Genomic DNA, 26,169 nt, shown 5'->3' on the forward strand with positions numbered 1-26,169 from the left:
GCCTCCAGCCGGGCCGGAGCGGAAAGGAGCGGCGAGCACTGAGCCCCGGGCGGGGGGCGGGACACCGCACGTCCCAGGGAGCCCGAACACCCCCCGCCCCGAGCCTCCCCGCACTTCTCCAGCCTGCGGGCCCGGCGGGGCAGGGAGCGCAGCCTCCGCCCGGGAGGTCGCTGGCCGAACCCGCCGCGCCCGGCTCTCACCTGGCGAGGGCGAAGATCCCGACCAGCCACGGGGCAGGCGCGGGGCCCGGCCGAGCCCGCTGTCCGCTGGCACTAGAGCCACCCCCATTGGCCTCCCCTCTTGCCCCTTCCATGGCGCCGTGAAACCCCCAGCGCGGGCCGGTGACTACACCTGGGAGCCGCACAAGGCAGTGCGGGGCAGCCCCCCGGCACGCCGGCCTTCCGACGGGGGAAGCTGAGCCACCAGCCTTCCCCGGCCCCGCGCTCGGTTGGATTCTGCCGGCAGAAGCTTCTTTCCTCCTCCGTGCGAACCTGCGGAGAAGCCGCCCAGCACCCTCCGGGCGGCCTGGCTAAACCCAGCCCCTGCGCGCTGGCCGAGCCCCGGGCCTCTCGACTTGTTCTCAGAGCAACCGCCCTAAGTCGCGCCCTTTCCGAGGGGCCGAGCCAACAGCCGCTGGGATCCGCCCGAAGGCTAATGGCTTCTCGGCAGGGTCCGAGCACTCGAAGGGCCGATTTTTTGCCCCGGGAGAGCTACGCGGGGCCCGAGCTCTGCAAGCACCTTTGCCCGGGAAACGGCCCACAGCGGCTTTCTGACCTCGGCGGGAACTACCCAGCCAGCGGTGCGAAAGGCGCTCAGGTACTTAGGACTTGGCAGCCTCGCCCTGGCCTCTAGATCTCGTTTGCCGAGGGCTCCGCCTGCGGTCGGAGCCGCGCCGGGAGCGTTGCCTGCTCGCAGGATCCCCGCAGACGGGCTGGTCTTCCCAGGGCGCAACCAGCTGCTCGCAGGCCGTTCCAGGCGCACTTTAGCCGGAGCTAAACCAACGCTGGGGCGGGAGACAGGGGTAAAGACGCAGCTGTAATTGAAGCCACATGGCTCTGATTGAAACACCCCCCCCCAGTTACCTTCTCACCTGCAAGGGTCAGAAGCTGCTGCTTTAGTCTAATAAAAGGGTTCAAAAGGCAGCGTCCCGCGGCGGTGGCTGGGGACGGGGTTACCACCAGGCGTAGGCGGCAGCGGCCCGCACAACCTCGGTAGAAGCGCTGCCCTGTGGGAAGCCGTGGAGATTTTGCAGCTTCTCGGGGCGCTGCCCAGGCGGGTCCCGGCCCGATCGCGAGGAAAGACGCGGCCACGCGTCGCCCCCCGTTATTTTATCCCTTTTCAGCCGCGCCCCGGAGCGTGGGGCTGCCCGGGGAAGGGGTTGCTGGGGGGGAGGCGGCGGTACGGGGCAGGGCAGGACGAGCCGGGGGAGGGGGGATTAGACGCAGCTGCCCTCACCGGGCAAAAGCGCCACGTTGGGGCTTCGGCTTTCAGCCGCCCTCGCAGCGCGGAGAGCTGCCCTGGGGCCGCCCTCCCGCTCCCCTTGCCGGCCCCCAGTCGGTGCCGAGCGCGGGTGCGCTGGGGCGAAGGAGGCAAAGACCCGCCGGCCCGGCCGGAGGCGGGTTTACGCGAGGAGGTGAGGCCAGGGCGCCAGCAACAGGCTGCGGGCTCGGTGGTGTTTTCCTTTGCGAGGTTCCACCCCCCTGACAGCAAAACTTTCCCCCGCAGGGCCTCCCGCCCCGCAGGGGTCAGACGCGCCTGGCCGGCGGCGGCTCCGCACGGGCCTCGCAGCCTCGCTTCGCTGCGCCCTAGCCAGGGGCTCCGGCGCCTTCCCGAGCCGGCGGCGGCGGCGGCGCGGCCCTTTGCGGAGCTGGTATGTGAGAAGCGGCGCCGGCGGGGCCATGTATTGGAAGAGCGAGCAGATGTTCGTGTGTAAGCTGGAAGACAAGGACGTCCCTGCGCTCGGCGCGGCCGCGGAGAAGGTGAGCGGGGGCGGCGGTCTCCTGCCGCCCGCCTGGGAAAGGGGCTTTAGCTGCCCCCATCCCGCAACGGGGGCAAGTGGCCGAGCGGGGAGAGGGCCCCTTCCAGCGGCGCCCTGGCGCGGCCGGCGCAGCGGTACCTCCCCCAGGCTGATAGCGGTTGGGCCCGGGAGCCCCGGCCGTGCTTGCTCCTCCCTGCCCCCGGCCGCCCCACGGGAGAGCGGCGAGAGCCCGGCGCTGCGGCTCGGGGAACCCTGGCCTGGCTGCGTCTCCCCGCGCGGGTTCGGGGCTGGGCGGCGGGGGCGCCTGGGAAGGAAGGTGCCGGCGGGCGTGGCCGCCCCGCGGCGCTCTAGAGGGCGCTTGCTGCTCCTGGCCCCCGGCAGCGCCGCCCTGCGGAGGGGCCCTGGCACCTGAGCGCGGCCGGTCTCCCGGGAGCCGCAGGCGGAGGCAATTAGCCTCCGAGTGGCCCCTGGCGGCGCCGGCCCCCGGGGCTGCCGTTATTAGGGAGAGGCGGGCGGGGGCGGACGCAGCCTCCGGCCCCCACCCCGCCCGCAGTCGGCGCCAGGTGGCCTCATCAGGGGCGGGGCGCGGCGCTCTGCCGCTCCCGGGGCGCATGGCCGCGGCGGGCGGCGGGGCCGGGCCGCGGGGCCGGCCGGAGCGCGCTAACGCCCCTCGCTGTCCACAGGTGAGCCCCGGGGCGGCGGGGGACGAGGACTCCTGCCCGTCCTCCTCGCCGCGCTCCCCCGCCGCCTCCTCGCCGCGCTCCATGGCCTCGGGCTGCGCCCCCGGCAAGTGCCTATGCAGCAGCTGCGGCCTGGAGATCGTGGACAAGTACCTGCTCAAGGTGAGTGCGGCCCGACCCGGCCCCGCCGCAGGGCCTGGGAAGCGGAGCGCGCTCGGTGCCCCGGCTCCGGGGGGCTCCTCTCGGGAGGCGAGCGGCCTCCTGGGGGCGTCTCCGCTGTCTCCTCCAACCAGGCCGCCTTGAGCAGACAAGGTGTCTGGTGGGGCAGCCCCACTGCTTGGGAGCGCTGGCTTCCCCCGCAGCTGCGCCACGCCGGACAGATCGAGATCTTCCGCACGCCCATAGGCAGGGGTGAACAGCGTCGCCCCTTTGCTTCCCCGTAACGATTCCGTTTTCCCGGTTTCGTCTGTTGGCCACTGCAGATTGCATCCCTCCGAAACCGTCCTGCAAAATCCTACCGCCGCGGGGTGACCGGGTGCCTCGCTACAGACAACGGCAAAATTCCCTTAGGGAGCTTGGCGTGGCCGCCTGTTAGAAAAAAATAACTTTGACTTAAAGTTTGTCATTGCTTTTTTTAAATAAGTACGGTTAATCGAATTAGCAGCTGGCATTGCTGATGCAGAGCTAGTTCCGAAATGACTTAGAAATTATACAGCAGGAGCATATGGCTGTTAGTGTCTGAACTTCTGGGAGCTGTTTGGCATTTTGTGAAAGTACCAGGAAAAACTAATTTTATGTTTGGGTTTCAGTCTGGCTAATCAGTAACTGCTAGTTTTTATATTTTGCAGTGTGGAGAATTTAGTGTCTAGGGCCAGTTTTATGGAGAGACTTTTCTGTACTATTTGAGTTTCAGGTTTTCACTTCAGCCGCATGCAGGGATGCTTCATTCACAATTTTGTTTCTTATTAGTGTCATGGGGTTATGTAAAATACGGTAATCCCTCGTTTTAACAGCTGTGAGGCCACACTACTAAGTGCACTGTGTAAGAGCCGAATTGCAGATGTGTAATGTGGTACACATCACCAGCTCTTAACTTGAGTTTGAATATCTTTGGCTCAAAAGAGATCTGAACTTCATGGAGTTTACCATGCATATTCACAAAGTAAAAGACCAGGTGGTCTGTGATCTCTAGCGGTAATTTAGGCCAATCTCTAGAACTGACAAGAGTGTTCAGCAAAAATATTTCAAGTTCCAAAAAATGGAGCATGTAGCATAAATAGGATTTACATTATTAAAAATGCAGTAGCTACTTGCAGTTGGACCTGATGGTGGAATGCATTTAATCAAGGAGCTGAATAGATGGACTGTACAGAACTTTCCTATCTGCTTTATAGTTTGATTTAATTCTTCCTAATGAAATTTTACTTCAGTCTTGACACACTTTCTACACAATTGCTCTCCATCCACTTCCAGAAAATACTGGCAGCTTTGCCATTTTATTTTCTGGGGGTTTTTTTTGGTTTTTTTTGTCCCTGATCCTGAAGATGTGTGTGCTCTTAGCATTACAGATGAGTGCGGTCTCATTACTGCCAGTGGGACTACTCCCATGCGCAAAATTAAGCGCATGAGTATGTGTGTTACAGGAAGTGAGTGGCTTTAGCGGAAAGGTGAACAGTTGATGCTACTCAGTTCTAGAATTAAGCATTTTTTGGGAATTCCAGGAATACATTGCTTCAGGAAACGCTTCCTTGAAAAATAAATAGGTAAGCTCAGGCACTGGACACTTTCTTTCCTGTTCTGCATGCTAGTTACATTGTCAGTAGCTAATAAGCCATTTCATGCTCTTCAGTCTGCAGAAGTGTTCCCCAGCTAGAGAAATAAATATCCCTGTTGGAGATGGCTTAGTAGTACAGTGAGAAGGAGCTACAATGGTAATACTGCTCCAGTGTAGTTGCAAGGATTCAAAAATCATGAGTTGAATTTTTTAAAAAAAGTCTGATTTCAAATTTTTTTCTTTAAATATAGCTTGCGGGTTTTTTCATTGGCCTAAAGTGTATCCTAACGTCTGGGTGAATGGCTTTTTCCAGCTTTTTGGTCCCAAGGCTAGAATATTTTTTTCACTTTTTTAAAGAAGTCACTTAATCATTTGGTGTCATAAATAAACATCAACTTACACAACTCACAACTACATTGTCAGAACCGATAGCGGCACTAGAGGCATTTTCGGTTTCTCTTCTACGTCCACACTGTTCACCCTTTCCATTCAAATTTGCCTTGAGATTACAAGGGTAGGGGACATATGTACTAGTGTAATGTTCACTGATGGGCTTTGCTCAGTGGTAAAGAAGATCGCTGTTTCCCTGTAGATTAAAAAAAACAAAACAAAACCCAAATTACCAAGAAAGGTACATTTAAGTGACTGGTAGACTGACAGAGCATCAAAGAATCAGTCGGCGTTGATCAATCAAATTCCTCTGATCAGTTTTCTCTGTCTGAAAACTGCCAAATTTCTAACTTGGGTAGAAGCTATAATATACTTGGAAGTATGAATAGTCATTTAAGCAAGAGGTGATTTTTAAATATAGAATGAGATTTATGCTAGTTAGGTGTCTCTTCCTATCTACGCTAAAACATTGAATACTGTGATTGTCACCCAGGGATTGCTTAAATCAGTGTTCAGTGTAATATTTAAGTGTGGATAGAAACAGTATTAACTGCATTCAGTATGAACTGTAAAAAGCTTTTTCTACAGCTTCAGGAACCCTATGATAAATGGGCTATGAGCTGTTGCTAGGTTTAAGGATTATTCTTTTTAAAATTGTTCTGAGCGGTTTCTTTTGACAGGGTACTTAACACCTGCAGTTCATTTACGCTAGGGTTTGCTAAGGCTGGTGAAGCCAAAACCATTGTTAGCAATAGTGGGAAATACTTTTTTTCTTTATACAGACTATTTTCCTAGAGTCACTGAGACTTGGTTCAGCCCAGATACAGAATCCATTAGCAATAAACCATTTTCAACCTGAGTTGAGGATCAATTACTGCAGTGGTTTAACCTTTACAGGAGCCTGCACGCCTTTGGTTCTCAAAACTTATTCTTGCACCCCTATCAAGTGGCGATAGGGAGGGCCTATGCACTTTTAAATACATATTAAATATATGTAAAATAGGTATTAATGTATAAAAACAAATTCATAGGTTTGAAACAAAGTAGTTATACTTACATGACTGTGCTTAATTTTTTGATTTACCTTCCCAAAAAAAAAAGTCTCATGCCCCCAGAAAGGGCATCGTGCACCCCAGGTTAAGAACCACTAAATTACTGACTGCCACCATCAACAGAGCAGTTTCTTACCGTGGACAGGGGTATTTGGAGGTGAAGATCAGCAGTACGTTGTGATGTACTGATAAATTGGTCTGTCTTAAGACTGCCTGTATATTTTTCCAGCAGTCTTATTGGTAACACAATTTTAGTATAACAAAACTGACGTTTTTCTCCTCAAAACATCCTTCATATGCATTTTTTAAGGGTTATTTTGGTAAGTCAAATACAGCCCTTGTGGCAACAGTCTGATCTTTGACTAAAGACGCAACATTGCTTATAGCAAATCCGGTGCATGCAGGAAACGGATTTTAAGACCTCGTTGAGACATCTGGGATTAGAATCTGCCTTGACAATGAACGTTTCTGAACTAGTTTGGTTGCCCCTTTCATTAAAATGCTGGCTTATCTATATAAAGTTGTTACTTTTATTGTAATTGGGACTCCTTAGCATTTGGTGTTTGGATTCTGACCAGTTTATTTTCCTCCACAAATATAAAGAGACTAATGTAAAAAATCTGGACTGCACTTTATCAAATAATAAAAATGGACAATACAGAAATTAACAGCTTATAGTGGGGCAAACACTAAACGGACTATTTAACAATTTATAGTGCTTTGCAGAGCTGATACCCTTAATAACAAAGTGAAAAGTAGGTTGTCTATGCAAGACTTAATTTGTAGTAGCACTGTAAAGCACCCACTTCGGCTAAATAAATAAATCTACCACTGTAGAATTCTTCTATTAATCCAGCTGCATCTGCAGGGGTTGGGTGGTAGGGAATGAAAAGTAGGGTAGGAGTAAGATCAATTTAACCACATCAGGCAGCACTTGAAATTTTTTGTTGAGGAATTTTGCTAGATCAAGCTAAGTGTTAAATATAGACCCAGCCCCAAGTCAAACAGCATTATAGATTTCGCATCTTAAACTAGAGAAACAAAGGTTGATATTTCAGTGCTGTCTAGGGGATTTACGTCCTAAGCTGCTTTGACAATCAGAGCCCCCACATTTACTTACAGGAGTAGACTCATTTGGCAAAACAAAGTTGAGATGTAATTCGTGGCAATGTTCTCTGTACTTTATATAAAGTGCTGTGAGAGTCATCTATTGAATTTAGCTTTTTCTGTTAAGCAGATCTTTCTGCAGATTGGCAAAGTCATCGACCTCTATTTCCCTATGTCACGCGAGTACAAGTTCTTCTTTATTTCTCCACTGGGGTGAGAGCAGAATTAAGTGCAAGAAGCCCAGGTTGGCTCGAGGAATAGAACCCAGATCCCCTACTTCCTGCTTTAAACACAAAACCACAGATGTTTGTAAGGAGGAGCTAACTTCAAGTGTAATTGAAATAGCTGAAATTTGGAACATTATTTATAGAATTTTGATGTGCTGATTATGCACTGTAATGCTGATAATCTGTGGTGTGTGTAGCAAGGCAAAAGTCCAAACTTTTGCAATTTACCTAAATCAAAAGCACTCCTTCAGTTTGTGCTACCAGACTTGTATGTCATCTTCTCCCTTTCATAGGTAAATGATCTCTGCTGGCATGTACGCTGTCTCTCATGCAGTGTTTGCAGAACATCTCTAGGAAGACATACCAGCTGCTACATCAAAGATAAAGATATTTTCTGCAAACTTGATTATTTCAGGTACATAATAAGTCTCTTAAATTGAGTTTTTCTGAGCTGACAAGCAAATAAGACATCAGGACCGGATGGTCTTCACCCAACGGTTCTGAAAGAACTCAAATGTGAAATTGCGGAACTATTAATGGTGGTTTGTAACCTATCCTTTAAATCAGCTTCGGTACCCGATGATTGGAAGACAGCTAATAACACCAATATTTAAAAAGGACTCTAAAGGAGACCCTAGCAATTAGACCGGTAGGTCTAACGTCAGTACCGGGCAAATTAGTAGAAACAATAGCAAAGAATAAAATTGTCAGACATGTAGAAGAGCATGATTTGTTGAGCAAAAGTCAACATGGTTTCTGTAAAGGGAAGTCATGTCTTACTAATCTATTAGAGTTCTTTGAAGGGGTTAACAAGCATGCGGATGGGGGGATCCAGTAGACGTGCTATACTTAGATTTCCAGAAAGCCTTTGACACGGTCCCTCACCAAAGGCTCTTATGTAAATTAGGTGGTCATGGGATAGGAGGAAAGATCCTTTCATGGTTTGGGAACTGGTTAAGACAGGAAACAAAGGGCAGGAATAAATGGTAAATTTTCACAATGGAGGGGGTAACTAGTGGCATTCCCCAAGGGTCAATCCTGGGACCAACCTTGTTCAACTTATTCATCAATGATCTAGAGAAAGGGGTAAACAGTGAGGTGGCAAAGTTTGCAGATGACACCAAACTGTTCAGGATAGTCAAAACCAAAGCAGACTGTGAAGACCTGCAAAAAGATCTCAGCAAACTGAGTGATTGGGCAACAAAATGGCAAATGAAATTTAATGTGGGTAAGTGTAAGGTAATGCACATTGGGAAAAATAATTCCAATTATACATACAATATGATGGGGCAAATTTAGCTACAACAGATCAGGAAAGGGATCTTGAAATTATAGTGGATAGTTCTCTGAAAACATCCACGCAGTGGCAGTCAGTAAAGCAAATAGAATGTAAGGAATAATTAAAAAAGGGATAAAAAATAAGATCAAGAATCTTACTTCCCCTATATAAAACTATGGTACGCCCACAGCTTGAGTACTGTGTGCAGATGTGGTGGGCTCACCTCAAAAAAGATATATTGGTGTTAGAAAAGGGCAACTAAAATGATTAAGGGTTTGGAACGAGTCCCATATGAGGAGAGGCTAGAGAGACTGGGACTCCTCAGTCTAGAAAAGAGAAGACTGAGGGGCGATATGATAGAGGTATATAAAATCATGACTGGTGTGGAGAAAGTGAATACAGAAAAGTTTTCACTTGTTCCCATAATATAAGAACTAGAGGACACCAAATGAAATTAATGGGTAGCAGGTTCAAAACTAATAAGAGTGTTTCTTCACACAGCGCACAGTCAACCTGTGGAACTCCTTACCAGAGGACACTGAAGGCCAGGACTCTAACAGAGTTTAAAAAACAGCTCGATAAATATTTGGAGGCTAGGTCCATAGATGGCTATTAGCAAGGGGTAATGTATGGTGACTAGCCTTTTGTTGAAGGCAGGAGATGGATGGCAGGAGACAAATCGCTTGATCATTGTCTTCGGTTCACCTCCTCTGTGGCACCTGGATTGGCTACTGTTGGCAGACAGGATACTGGGCTAGATGGACCTTTGGTCTGACCCAGTATGGCCGTTCTTATGGACATTCACGCAGACTGGGTATTTAGGTTGTCTTTCACTTTCGCTATTTTCAGTAGTTCCTATGCACCGGTGACTGCTTTAGAAGGGATCGGGAAAACCAAGTGTCTAAAATTATGTTACAAGTTATTATGATGAAAAGCAATGAAGTCCATTGGCACCTTATAGACTACACATATTTTGGAGCATAAGCTTCAATCTGACTAAGTGGGTCTTTGCCTATGAAAGCTTATGCTCCAAAATATCTGTGTAGTTTAATGTGCCACAGGACTTTTTGTTGCTTTTGAATATGCAGACTAACTTGGCTACCCCTCTGAGACTTGTCACCAAGCTATTATGATGTAATTGTATGTAGATAATGGTATGTGTATAATGACTACAGCACTTACAGGAAGTATCCTTCACAGTTGAGGTCAGTGAGGCAACTAAACCATCCACAGTAGAAGTGAAGGACCTTGCTATAATATAGACCTTAAAGTTGTTTGATACTCTTTCAGTAGTGCTGGTTCAATATTACTAAGTTGTGTTGTGGTATTGTATTCCAGGAAAGAGTAGATACCATTCCTTGTAACACAAGCAATGACATTTAGGATGCCACAGAAATATTACAGAATAGTAAATATGATTTTAAAAAAATCTCCAAAAGCTGTAAGCAGTGGGGTGCAGTAATTGTGTAAATTTACAAGCAGGTGATTTTGAAAGTGTGGAACTCAGTGCAAACTAAGGTATGATCCAGTGAGATGGATTATGGTAACTTGCACAGGCTTCAAAGGAAACTGAGGGGAATTTGCCCTTGACAAAATCAGAAGTCAAGTCCTGGTACCCTCTTGAAGTCAGCAGGAGTTTTGCTACTGACTTCAGTGGAGCTAAGATTTCCCCTCCAGTGAAAAGCAGGTAGGGAATATTCAACTGTGAAGTAAATAATCCACTGACTGCTCTTAATATTGAAAGATATCAAAAATAGTGATTGGTGTTTGTTTGTTTTTTTTTTTTAAGTCAACTGAATGCTTTTCCCTTTTGGGGAAAAGAATACATTAGTTTAGATTTCTTGGTTCTTAAATTTAAGCATGAATTTTGGAAGATAGTGTCACATGTAAATATATTAAGAAATATCCATGCTCATCAGATCTATTCTGGTCATTATTTTCCTCTTCAAAAAAAAGTCAGATTCTGATGGGGAAAGTATTCTCTGTATGCCAAATAAGTTGGATATTTGATGTTCTTCTGAAGATGACAAAAGTGGAATCTAATCTTTCCCTCTAGATACAGTTTGTTTAACTTTGTTAGCAATTGAACTACGTAGTTAAAACCACTAAAATGAAGACTGCCTGAACAATTTAGGCGATTTTAAATGCTAGAATAACTGGGGTATCCTAGAACTCAAGATAAATAGTTGACAATTAATTACACTTTGCATCTTGCCATAAGGAAAGTATTAAACCTGTAATTGAGCTGTAGCCCTGTTTTTTAAAAGCAACTTGATGTACATGAACTTTTAAAACTTCCTCCAGTAAAACAAATTATTCTACAGTCATCTAAGCAAGGAATAGGGTAAGTGAATTTAGTGTGAATCTCATGGCCTGTTTACACATCATATTGTTGCTAATTTTGCTAGGGTGGTAATCCAGTGTTGGATGGCTAGCTTCTCTGAGAGCCTTTTGTTTTCCCTTTTGTGTTGCAGACGGTATGGAACCCGTTGTTCTCGTTGTGGTAGGCACATCCATTCTACTGACTGGGTCCGAAGGGCTAAGGGAAATGTGTATCACCTAGCATGTTTTGCCTGCTTCTCCTGCAAAAGACAGCTATCCACTGGAGAGGAGTTTGCTTTGGTTGAAGAGAAAGTCCTTTGTAGAGTGCATTATGATTGTATGTTGGACAATTTAAAAAGAGAAGTTGAAAATGGTAATATGCTGCTTTTATTACATTTCTAGTTTGACTGTCATTTAGCCTTCACTAAATTTTGCTGGTTTTTTCATCTTGTTTTATATTAACAAAAAAAAAAAGCAGTTCTCTAGACGTTAAGGCTAGAAGTATATGTATTTCAACTAAAAGTAACATTCAACCTAGACAATATTTACTCTTACTCTGTTCAAGTCACTTTCTGTAGCTCTGAAGGAAGTAATGTCTAGCTTATCCAGTTGGTCTGTAGCATGGTAGATGTACTACTTGACCAAATCTTGTTCTCCCTTAAGTCACTGAAATCTTGATGTCATTGGAATCACTCCAAATTAATACCAACTAATTTTGAATAAAATAGGGCCCATTGTACTGTTCCATAATAACCAGCAAACAGACATTAGAAATTTTTCAGAACAGTGTGACTTATGACTAATATCGCTCTGAATCATCAACATACAGATTTCTTTTTTTCCCCCCACATCAGGGAATGGGATTAGTGTGGAAGGAGCATTATTAACAGAACAAGATGTTAATCATCCGAAACCAGCAAAAAGAGCTCGGACCAGCTTCACAGCAGATCAACTCCAGGTAGAGGCAGCATTGTGAGCAGAGAAAACTGACGGTTCAGAAATGCATAAAGATTTTATGTGATGAATGGCTTCCAATGGATATAAATGTATTTAGTTTAGAACACAAAAGAACTCCTAACAAATTAAAGTTGTTGTTTTTCTGGAATACATTGTTAGCTTTAGCAGATTTTAATATGAAAGAGTTATGTTTCTAGTTTGTTTTTTTTTGTTTCCCCCCCCCCCCCTTCAGGGCAAATAGTAATTCTGCAAAGTGGAAACCAAAATGTTGAGCTATTATGACTGCTTGATGAAATCCATTTAATCAGACATGGACATCACTATGCATAATTAAAATAAAGAGAAGTCTTCAGAATTACGTAGTATGAAAAAATACAAGGGAAATGTGCTTTATATGATTTCTCAGGACACTAGTGTGTGTTTCAGATTTCAATTCTGAGGATGCAATCATGATGGTCATTAAAAGGCTGATTGTGGTGGAATAATGAGAAGTATTATGTTCACATCAGAATAAACAGGAACACACAGGTTGGCTCCAGTCAAATTACCCTTTTTTATGTGGTGAGTGGGGGTATGTGGAATAAGTGAACTATTTTCTGTTGGAATTAGTCCTTCCACAAAAGAGAAACCCCGGATAACGCTTAAGCATAGAGAAGACTGTAAATAAGTGACCTATAAAACAAGTATTAATGAAGAGTGTCAATTGAATATTCCTTGTTTTTCCTACTTCTGTTTCCAAAACATTCAGATCTATCTTCTCCCTGTTAAAGCACATTCTCCTCTATAATTAGGAGTGGAATGTGTGTGACTTCCCCCCCACCCCCACAGGATCGTTCGGTACCCAGCTCTATCCATTCCAGCACGCAAAAAAAAAAAAATTTTTTTTCTTCTTGGAGGGGTGGTGGTGTTGGGTGGAGGTAAAGTTAAATGCTGAAAGAGTATCTGAAAACATAAGAAAAGTGAAAATTACTGTCACAATTTGCTCTTCTGGTTTGGATGTACTATATAGTATGAAACATTTTCCAATGTTCCTCTATACCAGCTCAGTGAGTGGATATATTTCTTATGGTGAACAGATGGGAGACTGTGTGGTGTGAGGGGCGATGAATCAAAACTCTTGTGAGGTCAAGTCTGCTGTAAAGGGGGCTGGCTGGCTGAATCTCCTGTGTCACTAGGGCTTCCTCCTGCAGTGTGACTACCTTGGTTGTGGCCTAGTCAGATTTACAGCTTGTATGTGGTCTCTGATGGGAGATAGTGACCAACTTCACATGAAAAGAAATAGCTTTTCAGTCATGGACTGTCTCAGATCATTTGCTCTTGAGGAAGAAACTGTATGGTGTGTGTGTTAAAGATATCTGGCTTTAGCCCCATAGTTAAAGGGGTAACAGAAGGAATAGATTGAAATATTCCAGATCCTACAGGTTGCACTTACCCATTTATCTCATGTAACACACTCTTTACATTTTTCACTCTGATCAGAACCAAACAGGTAGGGCCCTGCCTTTAATGGTGAACACCACAATCCCAGAGACACAAAATTGTGTCCCCTCTGACCTGAAGGATGGATTGCTGCAGGTGAATTTAGAAGCATGTGCGCCAGGCTTCTAGTAGGATGAAGCCTTTTAGGGGAACTTGGTCTGGGTGACAAATTTGAGGCAAATGCTTGACTTTTTTTTCCTCCATCTCATTAATTTGTGTCTATTTTAGGTCAGCAAGATGTTTCTACTGCAGACTTTCTAAAACTGCAGGTACAATTCAGTTCCCTAACCAGTGCTTCACTATTGTACTCTAGCATGGTTTTATAGGTGTTTGGACTCAAAGAAGAAGTCTGCTATAGCATACTTGGCAAGCTTTTACATGTAGCCACTCTTAACTGATCTCCTTGCAGCCTCAGCTGTATCTATCCAACCCCTCCTTCCTTGGCAGAGAGAGTATGCATTAGGAATTGTTCCTAGAGCAGTGGTGCCATAGGGCAGTAGTAATGGACACACAGCACTTAAATCATAATGTGGCCACTGGCTCTGGGTAAGGACTGGTCTCTGAACTGTAAGAACAAGGAGTCCTGTGGTGCCTTAGACTAACATTTTGGAGCACTTCTGTCTCAACTGTAGTTGACCAATTTTGCAGCAAGTAGAAGCAGCATGTGCTGATATTCCAAACAGAAGTGCAATGTATATCTCAGCAATGCGGGGGCACAAAACACAAAGGATGTGTCTAGTACTTGAGTACTCTTGTTCTAGGTAGACATTTCCCTTCCTTGCTGCTATCCATAGTGAGGAGATGCTGAAATCCACAGCAAAGGACCTGGCTGGAGCCAGAACCCACCAAGGGAATCCTGCTAACCAGTGCTCCTTTGGCATTGCTGCAAATGAAACCTTGAAGCCCTCCTCTCAGGTTAAACTGATTGGTATCCTAGTTCCTCAGGATGACTGAGAGGAAAGTTCTTCAGGTTTCAGGGCCCAATAGATTTAGGAGTGAATTATTTTTGCTGTACAGTTCAACTTGACCATACTTTTGTCCTCACCTTGATGGACAGAGCCTTTTAGAAGACTGTTTTGTAAAACTAACATTTCCATTGGCTCCTGGAGTTAATGGGTCTTTCCAAATCAGCATCTCTTAAGTATGACATTTTGATCAGGGACTCAAAGACCTAATCCACCTCACCCTTCTTGATCTTTCCTTGAGTCAGAAAGCTGCTCTCAAGAGCCATGAAATAAGTTAGTCATACTTGGCACCAAGAACAGCTCATAATACTTCACTATTATCTGTGGTTTTAACATAGCATTGAAGCAGCATATGATGGCAGGTGCAGATAGCCTTGGTGCTCATTCAGAATAATTTGACAAGTGGAGAGGGAATAGGGGGATTGTTTCTCTTGGAGAAATATGTAAAGGAAATAAGTGGGTGCATATTGCACACCTCTTTGTCTTTCTAAAGAGACCTGATGTGGGAAGCTGTTTGAGAGGCATTTATGGAAGTCTAGGCTTACATCCATCCACCTGTTTTTCTCTGGTACCCATCACACTCCAGTGTTGGAATAGGAAGGAGTTTTTCAAATTCATGCTTAATAGGCAGAACAGTAAGAGGTAGCATCCAGCCCAGGCATCTCCTCTTACCATCTCTTGTGTTGAAGATAAGACTGATTTCACAAATGTTTTGGGGTGTTAATTTGAACAGATTATCTAATCTTGAGCATTAATAAAAAAAAAAAAAAACTCTAAAGAGGTTCATCCAGCTAACTGCCTTTTATAGGAGGAATAACTTAGTAATTGACTCTTATGTAGGGCTCTGTATTCAAAGCACTTTACAAACTTTGACTTCACAAGAGCTTTACTTTTTTTCCTGTTTCCATCTGCTGGTAGGAGGACTTATACCCACAATATGGGCTGGCATATTGGGACATGGAGAACCCAATTAACAAGTAAGAAACCATTTTTTCCATACAAATAGTGACAGAATGGGCTTTTAATGAAGAAACTAGAAAATCAGATACTGATGTAAAAATTAGCCTTGAGCTACTTTGATTTACAGAATAGGTTCAGGCTTATAGTTTCACTTTATGAAACCTTAAGGATGGGTGAATTGTTATAGGGAAATGAAAAATAGACTAAGAGGTTACAATATCCAATGGAGAAAAATCATTCTAGCTCCACAACCCCTTTAACAGAACACATACACCAAAGTACTTCATCCATTAGTCTACACGTGTTATTGTCTATAATCAAAGCAAACTCCAGTGATAGAGCTAAATGCTTACGTGAGTCAGAGTGGGTTATCTATATGCCTAAAGTGTTGGACTGGAGACTATACTCAGGGTGGTACACAGGAGGCTTATAGATGTAGTGAAGAGGTGATTCTGGTTCTAAGACTGTCCTTTGATTAAATAGCTTCTGTTGTGGATTCACTCCAAGATGTTAAGGAGCTACTTGTATAAGCTGGACAGCTAAGAGGAAACCCTGCTACTTTACACTAACTTACAACTGCCCCCTTCCACCTATGAAATATGTCCTCCTAGCAGTACCATACCTCTATGCCAATTTACAGGCTGTCCTCCATGGAGTGCTAGATGGAAGCAGGGAGAAGTCAAACTAAGCAAACCTAAACCCTTGGAAAGGGAGCATTGAATAAATACCCAACTGCGGGCATGTGATTAATTCACCTCAGGCAACTTTGAGGGTTTTTTTGTGTGTAACACTTCTCAATGGAAACAATTGCTGTAGCTGCCACTGGAATTTTAGTCCAAGAGGAGAAGGTATCCAAGGAATTGGAAATGTGAAAAGGTGGGCTATGAAACATGTTCCTCTACACTATGAAAAAGCTTTTGCAAATGCATCACTAGTCAGTCTAAAAGTAAGGAAATTTTAGAACCCCCAGCCACTGGCCATGAAGTTTCACTTTGTCAGATATGGAAAATTTTCAATGGCCCTTTAACAGCACCTTTCACACAAAAGGACTCCAGTGTACTTTACACACTGTATAGTGTCTCTGAACATATGAATTACTGGCCACCCGCCCACATGCAGTCATTTTTTGAAGGGCAAAAAACAACCTACTTCCTATAGCACAGTTAAAGGTGGAAGTGAAAACTTCTTTGCCTGCTGAAGCTACTAGAAGAACTTAATCAACATACAAGTTCAGGTGCCATCAGCTTTTACAAAAGAAACTATTCACTTTTCTACAACAAGTGATCAGGTTTTCAAAACATTAGACCATATCACCCTTACCCCAGGCTGTTATGTCTTGCATTGTTAGTGAGGTTAGCCAGGAGCAGGTCTATTACAGGCAGCCTGCGTGCCACTTGCGCTCTATCTATGCTGCAGGCTTTTTCAGTGTTACTGATATTCTGATGTCTAAGGCCAGAACATTGCATTCACAGCCACAGTATTGCAGAAGGGAGTGGCTCATTCACAGCCACAGCATTGCAAAGGAGCCTTCCCAAGAGCCGATTAATAGCTGTGCTTTGTTAACCCGTTCTTTTTTCAATCTTGAAAGGGGAGGGGGAAGGGTGGTCAAGTCATCTGGAGAGCTAATTAGAGTGGGTGGCAGGGGGAAGCCCTCTTATCTCTAATCACACAGCCAAGCAGGATAAACACTGAGGTGTCTTTTTTGGAAAAGAGGGGTTTTTTCCCCACAGGGGCAAGTGGTGCACGGGAAACATTGTAGACAAGTCCTCAAAACTGGATTAAAGGCAAATGTAGCAAACTCAAGGGCTTGAATTACATATATTTCAGTGAAGTTGCAAAAGGATTAAGTGAGGATCTTCTCTAGAATACAGGACCTAGATAGGTTGAAAGACCAATCAACCATAGAAATCCATTATGTACTCGTGTTAGTGTCTAAACTTTAGATCCTTTATCTACAAAAAGCATGGAAGTTAGTCTGGAGTGAATTCTCTGCCATAATGCCTCTCTAGTGCAGTCATAACTACACTTCTTTCTGCCACTGATCAGTGCAAACCACAACAAATTAAAATGTCTCTGCCAAGTCTAAGTGGCCATTTTATTACTCAGCATAAAGGACTCTCTCTGAACATACTGCTTTTAAAAAGATGAAGCTGGGACAACATACTTAGGGATTAAAGAGGGTTATTCCCTCGCACTGAGCATGAGATATGACCATACATTTGAGAGAAGCCTGTAATATCTGCTTCACTAGCCCTTACAATACTTAAATCCCAACCTCTTGCCTTTTCAGGTTATGCAAGCACAGTTTGCTCAAGACAACAATCCAGATGCACAAACACTCCAAAAACTGGCAGAAAGAACAGGCTTGAGCAGGCGTGTGATACAGGTGACCATACTAAAGTTATTTCACTAACAGTCTGAGGTATACAAAATATCAATTTAGTGCTTAATACTGCCAGAAAGAAAACTGCTTATTCCTTAATTGGAAAGAGATCTGGTCATTTAAACATAGCTTCAGATCAAATCCTTCAAACAAAGATTACTCAAACATCTGTATCTTTTAGATACATACACTACATTTTTTTGTCACCTACTGTGGGTGGGGGGATACAATAGACCCCAAAGGAGACTTATTCAAAATCTCTTCAGTGAAAACATTAGGTTGATAAAAATTTACTAGATACAAAAATAGAACTTGCTGATTTTAATTTGAGCAATTTCCCTCAGAGCTACTACCCTACAGTGCACAAATGCTAATTTAGAGGATATTTACTGAACTACCAAGAAATGGGTTCTGAGCCAAAATCTATCTAAAACTTAAAGGAATTTGAAATCCAGACTCAAACCACATGTCTGTGGGACCCCCTTCATTGAACAATACCACTATGTTCCAGACTGTAAAGGCTTTCCACATTCTCATCCCAGGCTTACAAACTTCCCTGGATATTTCTGAAAGAATAGCTGACTTCCATAAAGCCAGGCTAAAGGATTTAAACAAAAACACACACACACACACACACACACACACACACACACACACACACACACACACACACACACACACACACACACACACACACACACACACACACACACACACACACACACACACACACACACACCACCCCCCCCCCCCCCCCCCCCAGCATACCAAGGATATTTTATGGCTTCATGTGCTAGATGACCCTGAGGCTGAATTCATCGTCATCTGAACTATAAGCTTGGAAGGTTTTTTTAATTTTGACAATTTAATAAAAACATGATTTGCATTTTCCTTTTCAGGTGTGGTTTCAAAACTGTAGAGCACGCCATAAGAAGCATGTTAGTCCTAATCATTCATCCACTGCTCCTGTCACAGCAGTTCAGCCCTCTAGGCTGTCTCCACCAATGTTAGAAGAAATGGCATATTCAGCATATGTACCCCAGAATGGGACAATGTTAACTGCTCTACATACTTACATGGATGGTAGGTATTGAAACTACTGTAATTCTCTTCAGATCTAAGTAAAAAATGCTAATGCTTTCTTTAGCTGAAGCAAGAGGATTTATCAGGTAAGAAATCAGTGTTAAGTGTAGTGAGACCACAAAACACCAAACAAAAATTGTCAGATGTTCCCTCACCTCAAAAAAAAAAAAAAACAACACAACACACCGCCACCACAGCAACACACACACAAAACAAAAGTAGGAATTTAATTGGGTAGCGTAGCAATGAAGAAGTAACACTATCTGGTTTTAATAAATTGTATACCATCAGTGTATTTTCCCAAATGCTCATAGCACACCTGTGAGTTGTTTACAGAACAGTGTTCTACAGAATGCAGTTTAAGGAATGCTGATATAAATAATAGTATAGTAAAGAAATCTGACATCCACTTCTCATATCCAGTATTTGCTCTACAACATCAACACCTATTAGCTAGTGCTGTAGCTGCTCCCTTTGTTGTACTAGCTTACCTGAGAATTTGGATAGAGAGATCTGCACAGGATACTTTACCAGCATTAATATATAGCATGAGAAATTTAATTTTGAAATGTAATTATTGCTCATTTGTAGTTGCACTTATATGAAATGCTTGCTTTAAACATTTTATTTTTCAAATCAGGATTTTTAGACATCCTGTTTTTAGTTTAGGAATTGTATTTGAAGACTTGAAGGGAGTACTAGAGATTGGTAGAACATATAACAACTTCATTGCAGTCCAAGGGTACATCTACAGAGCAGCCCTATTTTGAAAAACTATTTTGCAAGAGCTAAGAACACTTAGGCTCTGTGTGTAGATGCTATTTTGAAATAGCTCTTTCAAAATAAAGCCACTGGTGCTCTATTCTTTGTAGAATGAGGTTTACCAATTTTGAAAGAAGCCAACCGCTATTATAAAGTTATTTGGAAATAGGGGTTGTGTTGCGGAGGCACTAGGATAGTTATTTCAAAATAATGGCTGTTATTTTGAAACAACTTTGCTGTGTAGACCTACAGAGGAACCTGATGCTACACAGTGGTCTCCAAACCAGTTTACCGATATCTAGTTCCAGTTTGTAGTGTAGGTGGGACTTAAATTGTTTAAACATCAAAGTCTACAGTACAAATGTGAACAATATTTGTCAGTAGGTTAGAGAACGGTGATATTGTGTTCCCTAGTATGGTTGCTTCTGCTGTGTGGAGAGCAGTCTGCTCTCTTCCCAAGCTGCAGGATAAAATTCATGAATGGGGTATGGAACAGGATTAAAAGCTTGTGACCCAGAGCAAAGAATGTGCAGATAATTGTAATGCCATTAAAAATGGCTAGCATCTTGTGCTTGTGCTAGAGCCATGGTTCTCAAATCAGGATTGTGTACCCTTTGGGGTACTCGTCTAGAGGAGTGTTCTTTAATGGATGGGACTGTAGCCCATGGAGGGTCATGGGATGGAGTTGGGGGTGGGGTGCAAGTGTCAGGGTGGCAAACCGGGCATTTACCTGGGTCCTGCAAAGCTAAGTTACGTGCTTCAGCCCCAGCCTTGGAGCTTTGGTTTCAGACAAAGCTAATACAGTAAGTGAAAAATATGCGGTATGCGGAAATGTAAATGAAATTTATATTCCAATCAATTTATAATTTGGTAGAATGACAGCCAACAATTTCTGAGTAAGTGTGGTGACAGATTTTTTTTTAATCTGATTCTGTGAGCACAGTTCAAGGAAAGTGAAACAGAGTACGCAAGACTAGTCTCTTGAAAGGGGTAGAGTAGTTTAGAAAGATTGAGTGAGTACCACCGTGCTGGAGAAGAGCTCTTGACAAAGTTAGTGAAATTTAGTGCAGCTCACATGTGCCCCAGCCATCCTAGTACAGCAGGTGGGGTTTTAAGTAGCTGCTTTGAAAGTAGAAAATACTGCAAGCTGACCAATACATCTTTCTATTTTTGTAGCTCATTCACCTACAGCTCTTGGACTCCAGCCCTTGCTACCCCATTCCATGACACAGCTGCCAATAAGTCACACCTAATTCCTTTCCTTCAGGGATTTAAAAAAAAAAAAACCCTATTAAGGAGGTACCCTTAAGAGTCATTTATTGTGTATTAAGGTATCACTGAAAATATATTAATGTTAATTTTTTTTATTTAACATCCAAAGCATTTAAGACCATTTTGCTGCCCAAGTATGTAAGTGTAGATGGCCTGCAAGACACTTTTATGGATTCTGCATAAATAACTATGTTGTTTACAAGAATTATTAAACGCCTTTTTTGTATTGTCTGGAATTAGTCTACTCTAGTGATGTATTTGTTAATTTATTCGTCATCCAGAGCACTTTGCCTAAAAAGGAAGGACTGATAATTGTGCAACACGTTTACAATTCTTTGTGAAATTGTAGTTTCTTTAGTTTGTATCTGTAAGTTATTGTTATAAAAAGTATTACCTGTATTTGAGTTATATATAGCCTATACTTTAAAGCTTATGTCTGTGAGTTGGCAAAATAAATTTCATTTGCAAATATTTTCAAAATGAGCTGAATAAACCCTCTGTTGCAGCATGCTAAACTCAAGTTCTTGTGTTTTATGGTTCGACTATGAGTAATTGTAAAACACAGCATAGTTTTAATCTTCAGTTTTACAGACAAAGATACTTAGGTGCATCACACCTAAATGATGCAGAAAACTTCAGCTTTTCTCAGGATCATGCAACAATGGCAATTAACTTAAAAACTCTTCAATAAGCTTAAATTGTTTTGAAATATTTCAAATATACATCACAATCTAACTACGGCATGTTTTGTAATGCAGAGCACACTACTACCCAGTATATTCTGTGGAGAGAGGAAAATACTTGACAAACCTTTTTGTATGGGAAACGAAGAGTTGAAAACCAGTTTCTCATACCCTGTGTGGGAAATAAATCTGGAACAACAGACACTATAACCTGGTTTAGGAGAAGAATATTGCAAACCAGCTCCTAGTGTCGACTTCAGGGGTCACTGTTTCACTGAAAGCTCACACCTAAGGAAGAATGCTATGGGCAGGGGAAATTCACAGGTGCTGCTGCTGTTTGTGCAACTGTCTATATGCAAGGCTAGAAAAGTAACAGTGGGGATGCTGGCAGTTCTGGCACAGCAGCTTTTGCAGTCTGTCACTAATTTCTGAATTTCTCCATCTCATGGTGGAACTGCTAAAGTCTGTTTAAAAAAAGAAGCAATGGAGGAGCACTCAGTCTGTGTCCTCACTGAGGCCTGGATGGGGAAGCACTTGCCTCTCTGCAAGGAGGTCAGGACTTCATAATCACTAGAATTCAGTTGCCGGTAGTGCTCTACCCTCCTCATTCTGGAAGGGTCTCCCTCACTTCCTGCTACTGGAAGGGCAGTAACATGCAAACTGTAGGTACAGAAAGTTCATGAGACTTCTCTGCTCAAGGACACAGTAGTGAAGGAGGAAGGCAGAATAGCAACCAAGGAAACCTCAGTAGAAGGAAGCAGCATGCTTGGAGAGACTTTACACAACAGCTTAACCAAATGGTAAAGGAGGGCCATTTGTGCAGCTGCATGATTATCTAAAGCACCCTCTTTAAAGGCACACTACCAGCATGGGGGTGGGGTGAGGAGATACACAGATGTGGTTTCCTTGAGCACATGTTACAGAGAACCCTGTGTAATTTTTTAGCTCTGCCCTCCTCTTGAGGCTTCCTGCTTCTAGGGAGATACTTCATTACAGAACTCAGGTTTATTGATTTATATGAGGTTGCATTGAGCCTTCTGCAATTTCTGTTTCTAGGGTTTCGTCAGTGCAATAAATCCTCTGGAGAGGTCCTAGGAGGAGAAGAGGTTTAGTTAAGACCAGCTGATTTATTTCTCTGCTGTCTCTACTTTAAGAACCACCTCCACTCTCCATTGTGAGAGGCAGGGCTGGTGCAATTGATATACTACAAGCTGTGGTAAGGTGGAGCCCTTGCTGAAGTGTCAGGAAGCCATATTCCTACAGCAGAAATAACACACAGCAGGGTGGTAAACATGGTTGGTTTTCTATTGCATCTATCCTGCTGAAATGCATTCCACAGTGCAGCATGGAGACTGGTGGCAAAGCTCAAGCTGCTCAAAATGTCCTTGAGTTTTGAGACTCTGAAAGAATTTAATTCTCTTAAGTTGGCACCGTTTAGGGATTTGGACTGCATTTGTGTAGTAAAGGCACAGTAAGATGTAAACTAGGAAATCTTTTTATCCTGTGGTGCAAAGACTGTCAAGTTTGTCCAATACGCACGGCACAGAGGCATTGGCATGACTGCAAATCAGTTAGTGGGTGGGATGCCTCACTCTCACAGGCCTTGGATGACAGACCTGTTCTTTCCTACAGCCAACCACCCAACCTCAAGAAAATACTCACTAGCAGCCACACAACATACTGCAGAACACTAACCCACTAACAAATCCACATTGGCAGCTCTGTCCACATATCAAGACTAGACACCCCATTACTGGACCTAGCCACACCATCAGGGGCTCATATACTTGAGCATCTACTAATGTGATGTAGCAAATCTTTTGCGTATCTTACTACAAGCCATCACATGTTGGTCAACCCTTGAGCATATGCAATTGTGGGAGTGGAAGGAGGAACTTGAAGGATCCAGAGTTCCTACAAAATTCCAGATACTCTGTGGAAGTTCTACTTTTTTACATAGGTGCATTCTCCCTTGTACATGCATGGGGTTTGTTTGGCTATTGAGAACTTTCAAAATGGCTCTTCAGACACTTACCCTTTCTTCTCCCTTTCCACTTGTCCTTCCCCTACCTGAAATCGCTACTTTCATTTACCCTAAACCACTCTAAACAGTGCATGATAGAAATCATGATCCATAAGTTTAACGTAGTCAACATACTGGTTTTTAATGTTAGAGGAGCTATGCTGCTTTAAAAAGATACAGACTTTTAATTCTTTATATAAGTAAGCTGTTTTGTCAATACTGTACTTCAGTATCTAAATCCAAGGACTTGATCCTGCACCACTGAATTATATAGGAGTAGGTTCTGAGCATCGGGTGTTTTTTTGAGTCACCACACAGATAAATGAAGGGGAGAGGAAAGAGTCATTCACTGCTCTGAAGATCTTGCAATCAAACTAAATTACAGATATAGAATGGGGGAAGGAACTTGAAAGCTGGTTAAGTAATCTATCCCTTGCCAATTTTTAATGTAACTCCCTGCATAATTTCCATTACTGCGATTTGTTAGCTAATTTTAACCTATTGTCCCTTGCAGTTTGTCACTCTTGACTTCACTAAATTGTTCATTTGCTTAAACTCTGAGCTGTTTTAGAAATTCAAAGAGAAGCTGAAATATAGCTCAAGCTACTTTTCATAAGTAAAATTTTTGTAAATTGATCTCATCTGTTACATAGAGCAAATCTCTAGTTCATTTAAAATTAAGACAGGGTTTTTCCTGATCTTAAAATAGTTCTGTTTAATTTAACAAACCATTTTTAGTCTTCCCCCAAAACAGTGACATCTAGTGACAGTAGAGATATTTGCTATATGGGAGTCTTATACTTTTTCCCGCCCCCTTCCAGGGAGGGTGTAAACTTCTTGTTTATACTGATTCACACTAGACTGTATGTTTGTATTTTTCCTGTTTTAGACTCTTTCCATAGTAAATGGAGGGGAAAAAAATAGCCAAACCTTGGGATACATAAAGCTGTCATTATTATAGTGCAGTAGCTTTTTACCACTTAACTGGATCAGATGTTTTGCTCTCACTGTGGAGAGCATCCTCAAATTAGGCAGTGCTTTCTCAGCAACTAGTTCTGGACTGAAGCCCTGAATAAAATAATATGTATATCTAACTTTTAATTTCTCAAGAATAAGACTTCACTCTCTCAAACTGTGGCAGACTGATAACTAATTGCCTCTTCAGCCCCATGCTTACCAGGGTAACACTTACCCACATATCTCAGAGCTGTAAGGGACCTCAGGAGGTCACTAAGTCCAGACCCCTGCCCTCTTGGCAGGGCCAGTACCATCCCTAACAGATTTTGAAATCTATTTGCCCCAGACCCCTAAATGGCCTCCTCAAGGAGTGAATTCACAACCCTGGGTTTACAAGGCCAATGATCAAACCACTGAGGTATCCCTTAACTTAATGCTATTTAGCAGAGTGAAATTGAGCCAGGCTGTGACAAATTCTGAAACTGGTTCCAACTGAGCATGGATGCAGGGTATAGCATACGTGTTCCCAGTTAGTTCTAGACAAATGGAATATAGCAAGTACCTGTGTGTCTCAATCAATACTTTACTTGACAATCATGCCTTTGGATGGTAAAGATCTTCTCTGTGTCGGATGGCTGAGGAAGCGTGTATCAGACAAATATATTTAAACAGGACAACGTATTACTCAGATTATTTGGATTTTTATGTCATTAAGCTATGGAGGATTGTGTGATAAAACTGCCTGTTTCTTGAAAAGAATTTACAGATTTTTTTCCTGTAAGCATAGTTCTAATCACTGCAGTGCAAACATATCATAGCATTACAATTAGGACAAACCAGCAGCCATGTAGTACTTCAAAGACTAACAAAATAATTTATTAGGTGATGAGTTTTTTATAGTCTTTAAAGTGCTACCTGATTTCTGGTTTGTTTTGTTAGAACACAGACACCTCTCTGACTGTCTTACATAGTCACTGTTGTTGCTTTTGGGAAAAATACATGTGTCGGCTGATGTTATGGCAGGATAAGCCAAATGAGAAGATTTAGTCTGTTATTTTAGTGCCTTCCTGGATTGCTCCTTAACAGTACCTCTTTTCAAACAAAAACAAAACAAAAAAACCTACAACACAGAGGAGCCAGTATTCAGATGGCTCCCTGCCCCCATCCCTCCCAGCCTATCCCATGGCTAGGGCTACTGAGGTGCCCGTGCTCGGTACCAGCATGTACTGGCACAGAAAACCCCAACCAATCTCTACGCTGTCATGTATTTTGTCCATTCCGGTGTAAATGAGGACTGCTCTGTGCCTTTGCCACTCAGATGTTTCTATGGAGAGACTATTCTACAGCCCTTTTGATTTTTTTCAGGCTGAAGTTGGTTAATATTCAGTTTACAGTCTCTCTCACCCTATTATTCATTAGTCCACCCCTTTTGGGTTATTGCTATGCTTAGGTCACCCTCCTGGGGGATGGTCACTGATTTATTCCCCACTTGGTCCTGATTTAGACAAACTGTGTTACACTCCCAGCCCATGGAGGGTTTTAAAATTGGAGTTTTATTAAATTTAAAATAAAAGCTCCACTAAACAGCTTGCACAATCCCCTGTGGTGTGGAAACCCTGACTACCCAAACTACAACGACAGCCTGCTTTCCAAAGTGTCCCCTTAGGCCTCCAGTCCTTAAAGGAACACCAGCTGTCTATTCCTTGATAGACACTAAACCCTCCTAAATGTAAAGTTAGCCTGACATAGCTATGCAATTTGTCTGTCTGACCTACTAGCAATAGTCCAGTGGTTCCACAAAGCTCCAAATGGTTGTTCGCAGGTGAATCTCATCTT

General features: G+C 43.5%; 1 protein-coding gene across 1 annotated transcript; it reads left to right on the forward strand.

Annotated features, from left to right (window-relative positions):
* Positions 1 to 454: 454 nt before the first annotated feature.
* On the forward strand, positions 455 to 21,158 carry LHX8 (LIM homeobox 8). Its single transcript, XM_075003474.1, has 9 exons — positions 455 to 816; positions 1,726 to 1,979; positions 2,662 to 2,820; positions 7,502 to 7,623; positions 10,962 to 11,182; positions 11,664 to 11,767; positions 17,461 to 17,556; positions 18,453 to 18,636; positions 20,575 to 21,158. Exons 2-9 carry the CDS (start codon positions 1,899 to 1,901, stop codon positions 20,649 to 20,651), a joined length of 1,044 nt encoding a protein of 347 aa, XP_074859575.1. The 5' UTR covers positions 455 to 816; positions 1,726 to 1,898; the 3' UTR covers positions 20,652 to 21,158.
* The last annotated feature ends 5,011 nt before the right edge of the window (positions 21,159 to 26,169 follow it).

This window comes from Carettochelys insculpta, chromosome 9 (assembly GCF_033958435.1).
Source record: "Carettochelys insculpta isolate YL-2023 chromosome 9, ASM3395843v1, whole genome shotgun sequence".
In the NCBI taxonomy this organism is placed as follows: Eukaryota; Metazoa; Chordata; order Testudines; family Carettochelyidae; genus Carettochelys; species Carettochelys insculpta.

Bases quoted from the DNA above. Each gene is read 5' to 3' on its own strand.
- LHX8 (XM_075003474.1), top strand. From the start codon at position 1,899: ATGTATTGGAAGAGCGAGCAGATGTTCGTGTGTAAGCTGGAAGACAAG. The intron at 7,624-10,961 runs GTACATAATAAG...TTTGTGTTGCAG, and splicing joins TGCAAACTTGATTATTTCAG to ACGGTATGGAACCCGTTGTT. The intron at 18,637-20,574 runs GTAGGTATTGAA...CTATTTTTGTAG, and splicing joins TCTACATACTTACATGGATG to CTCATTCACCTACAGCTCTT.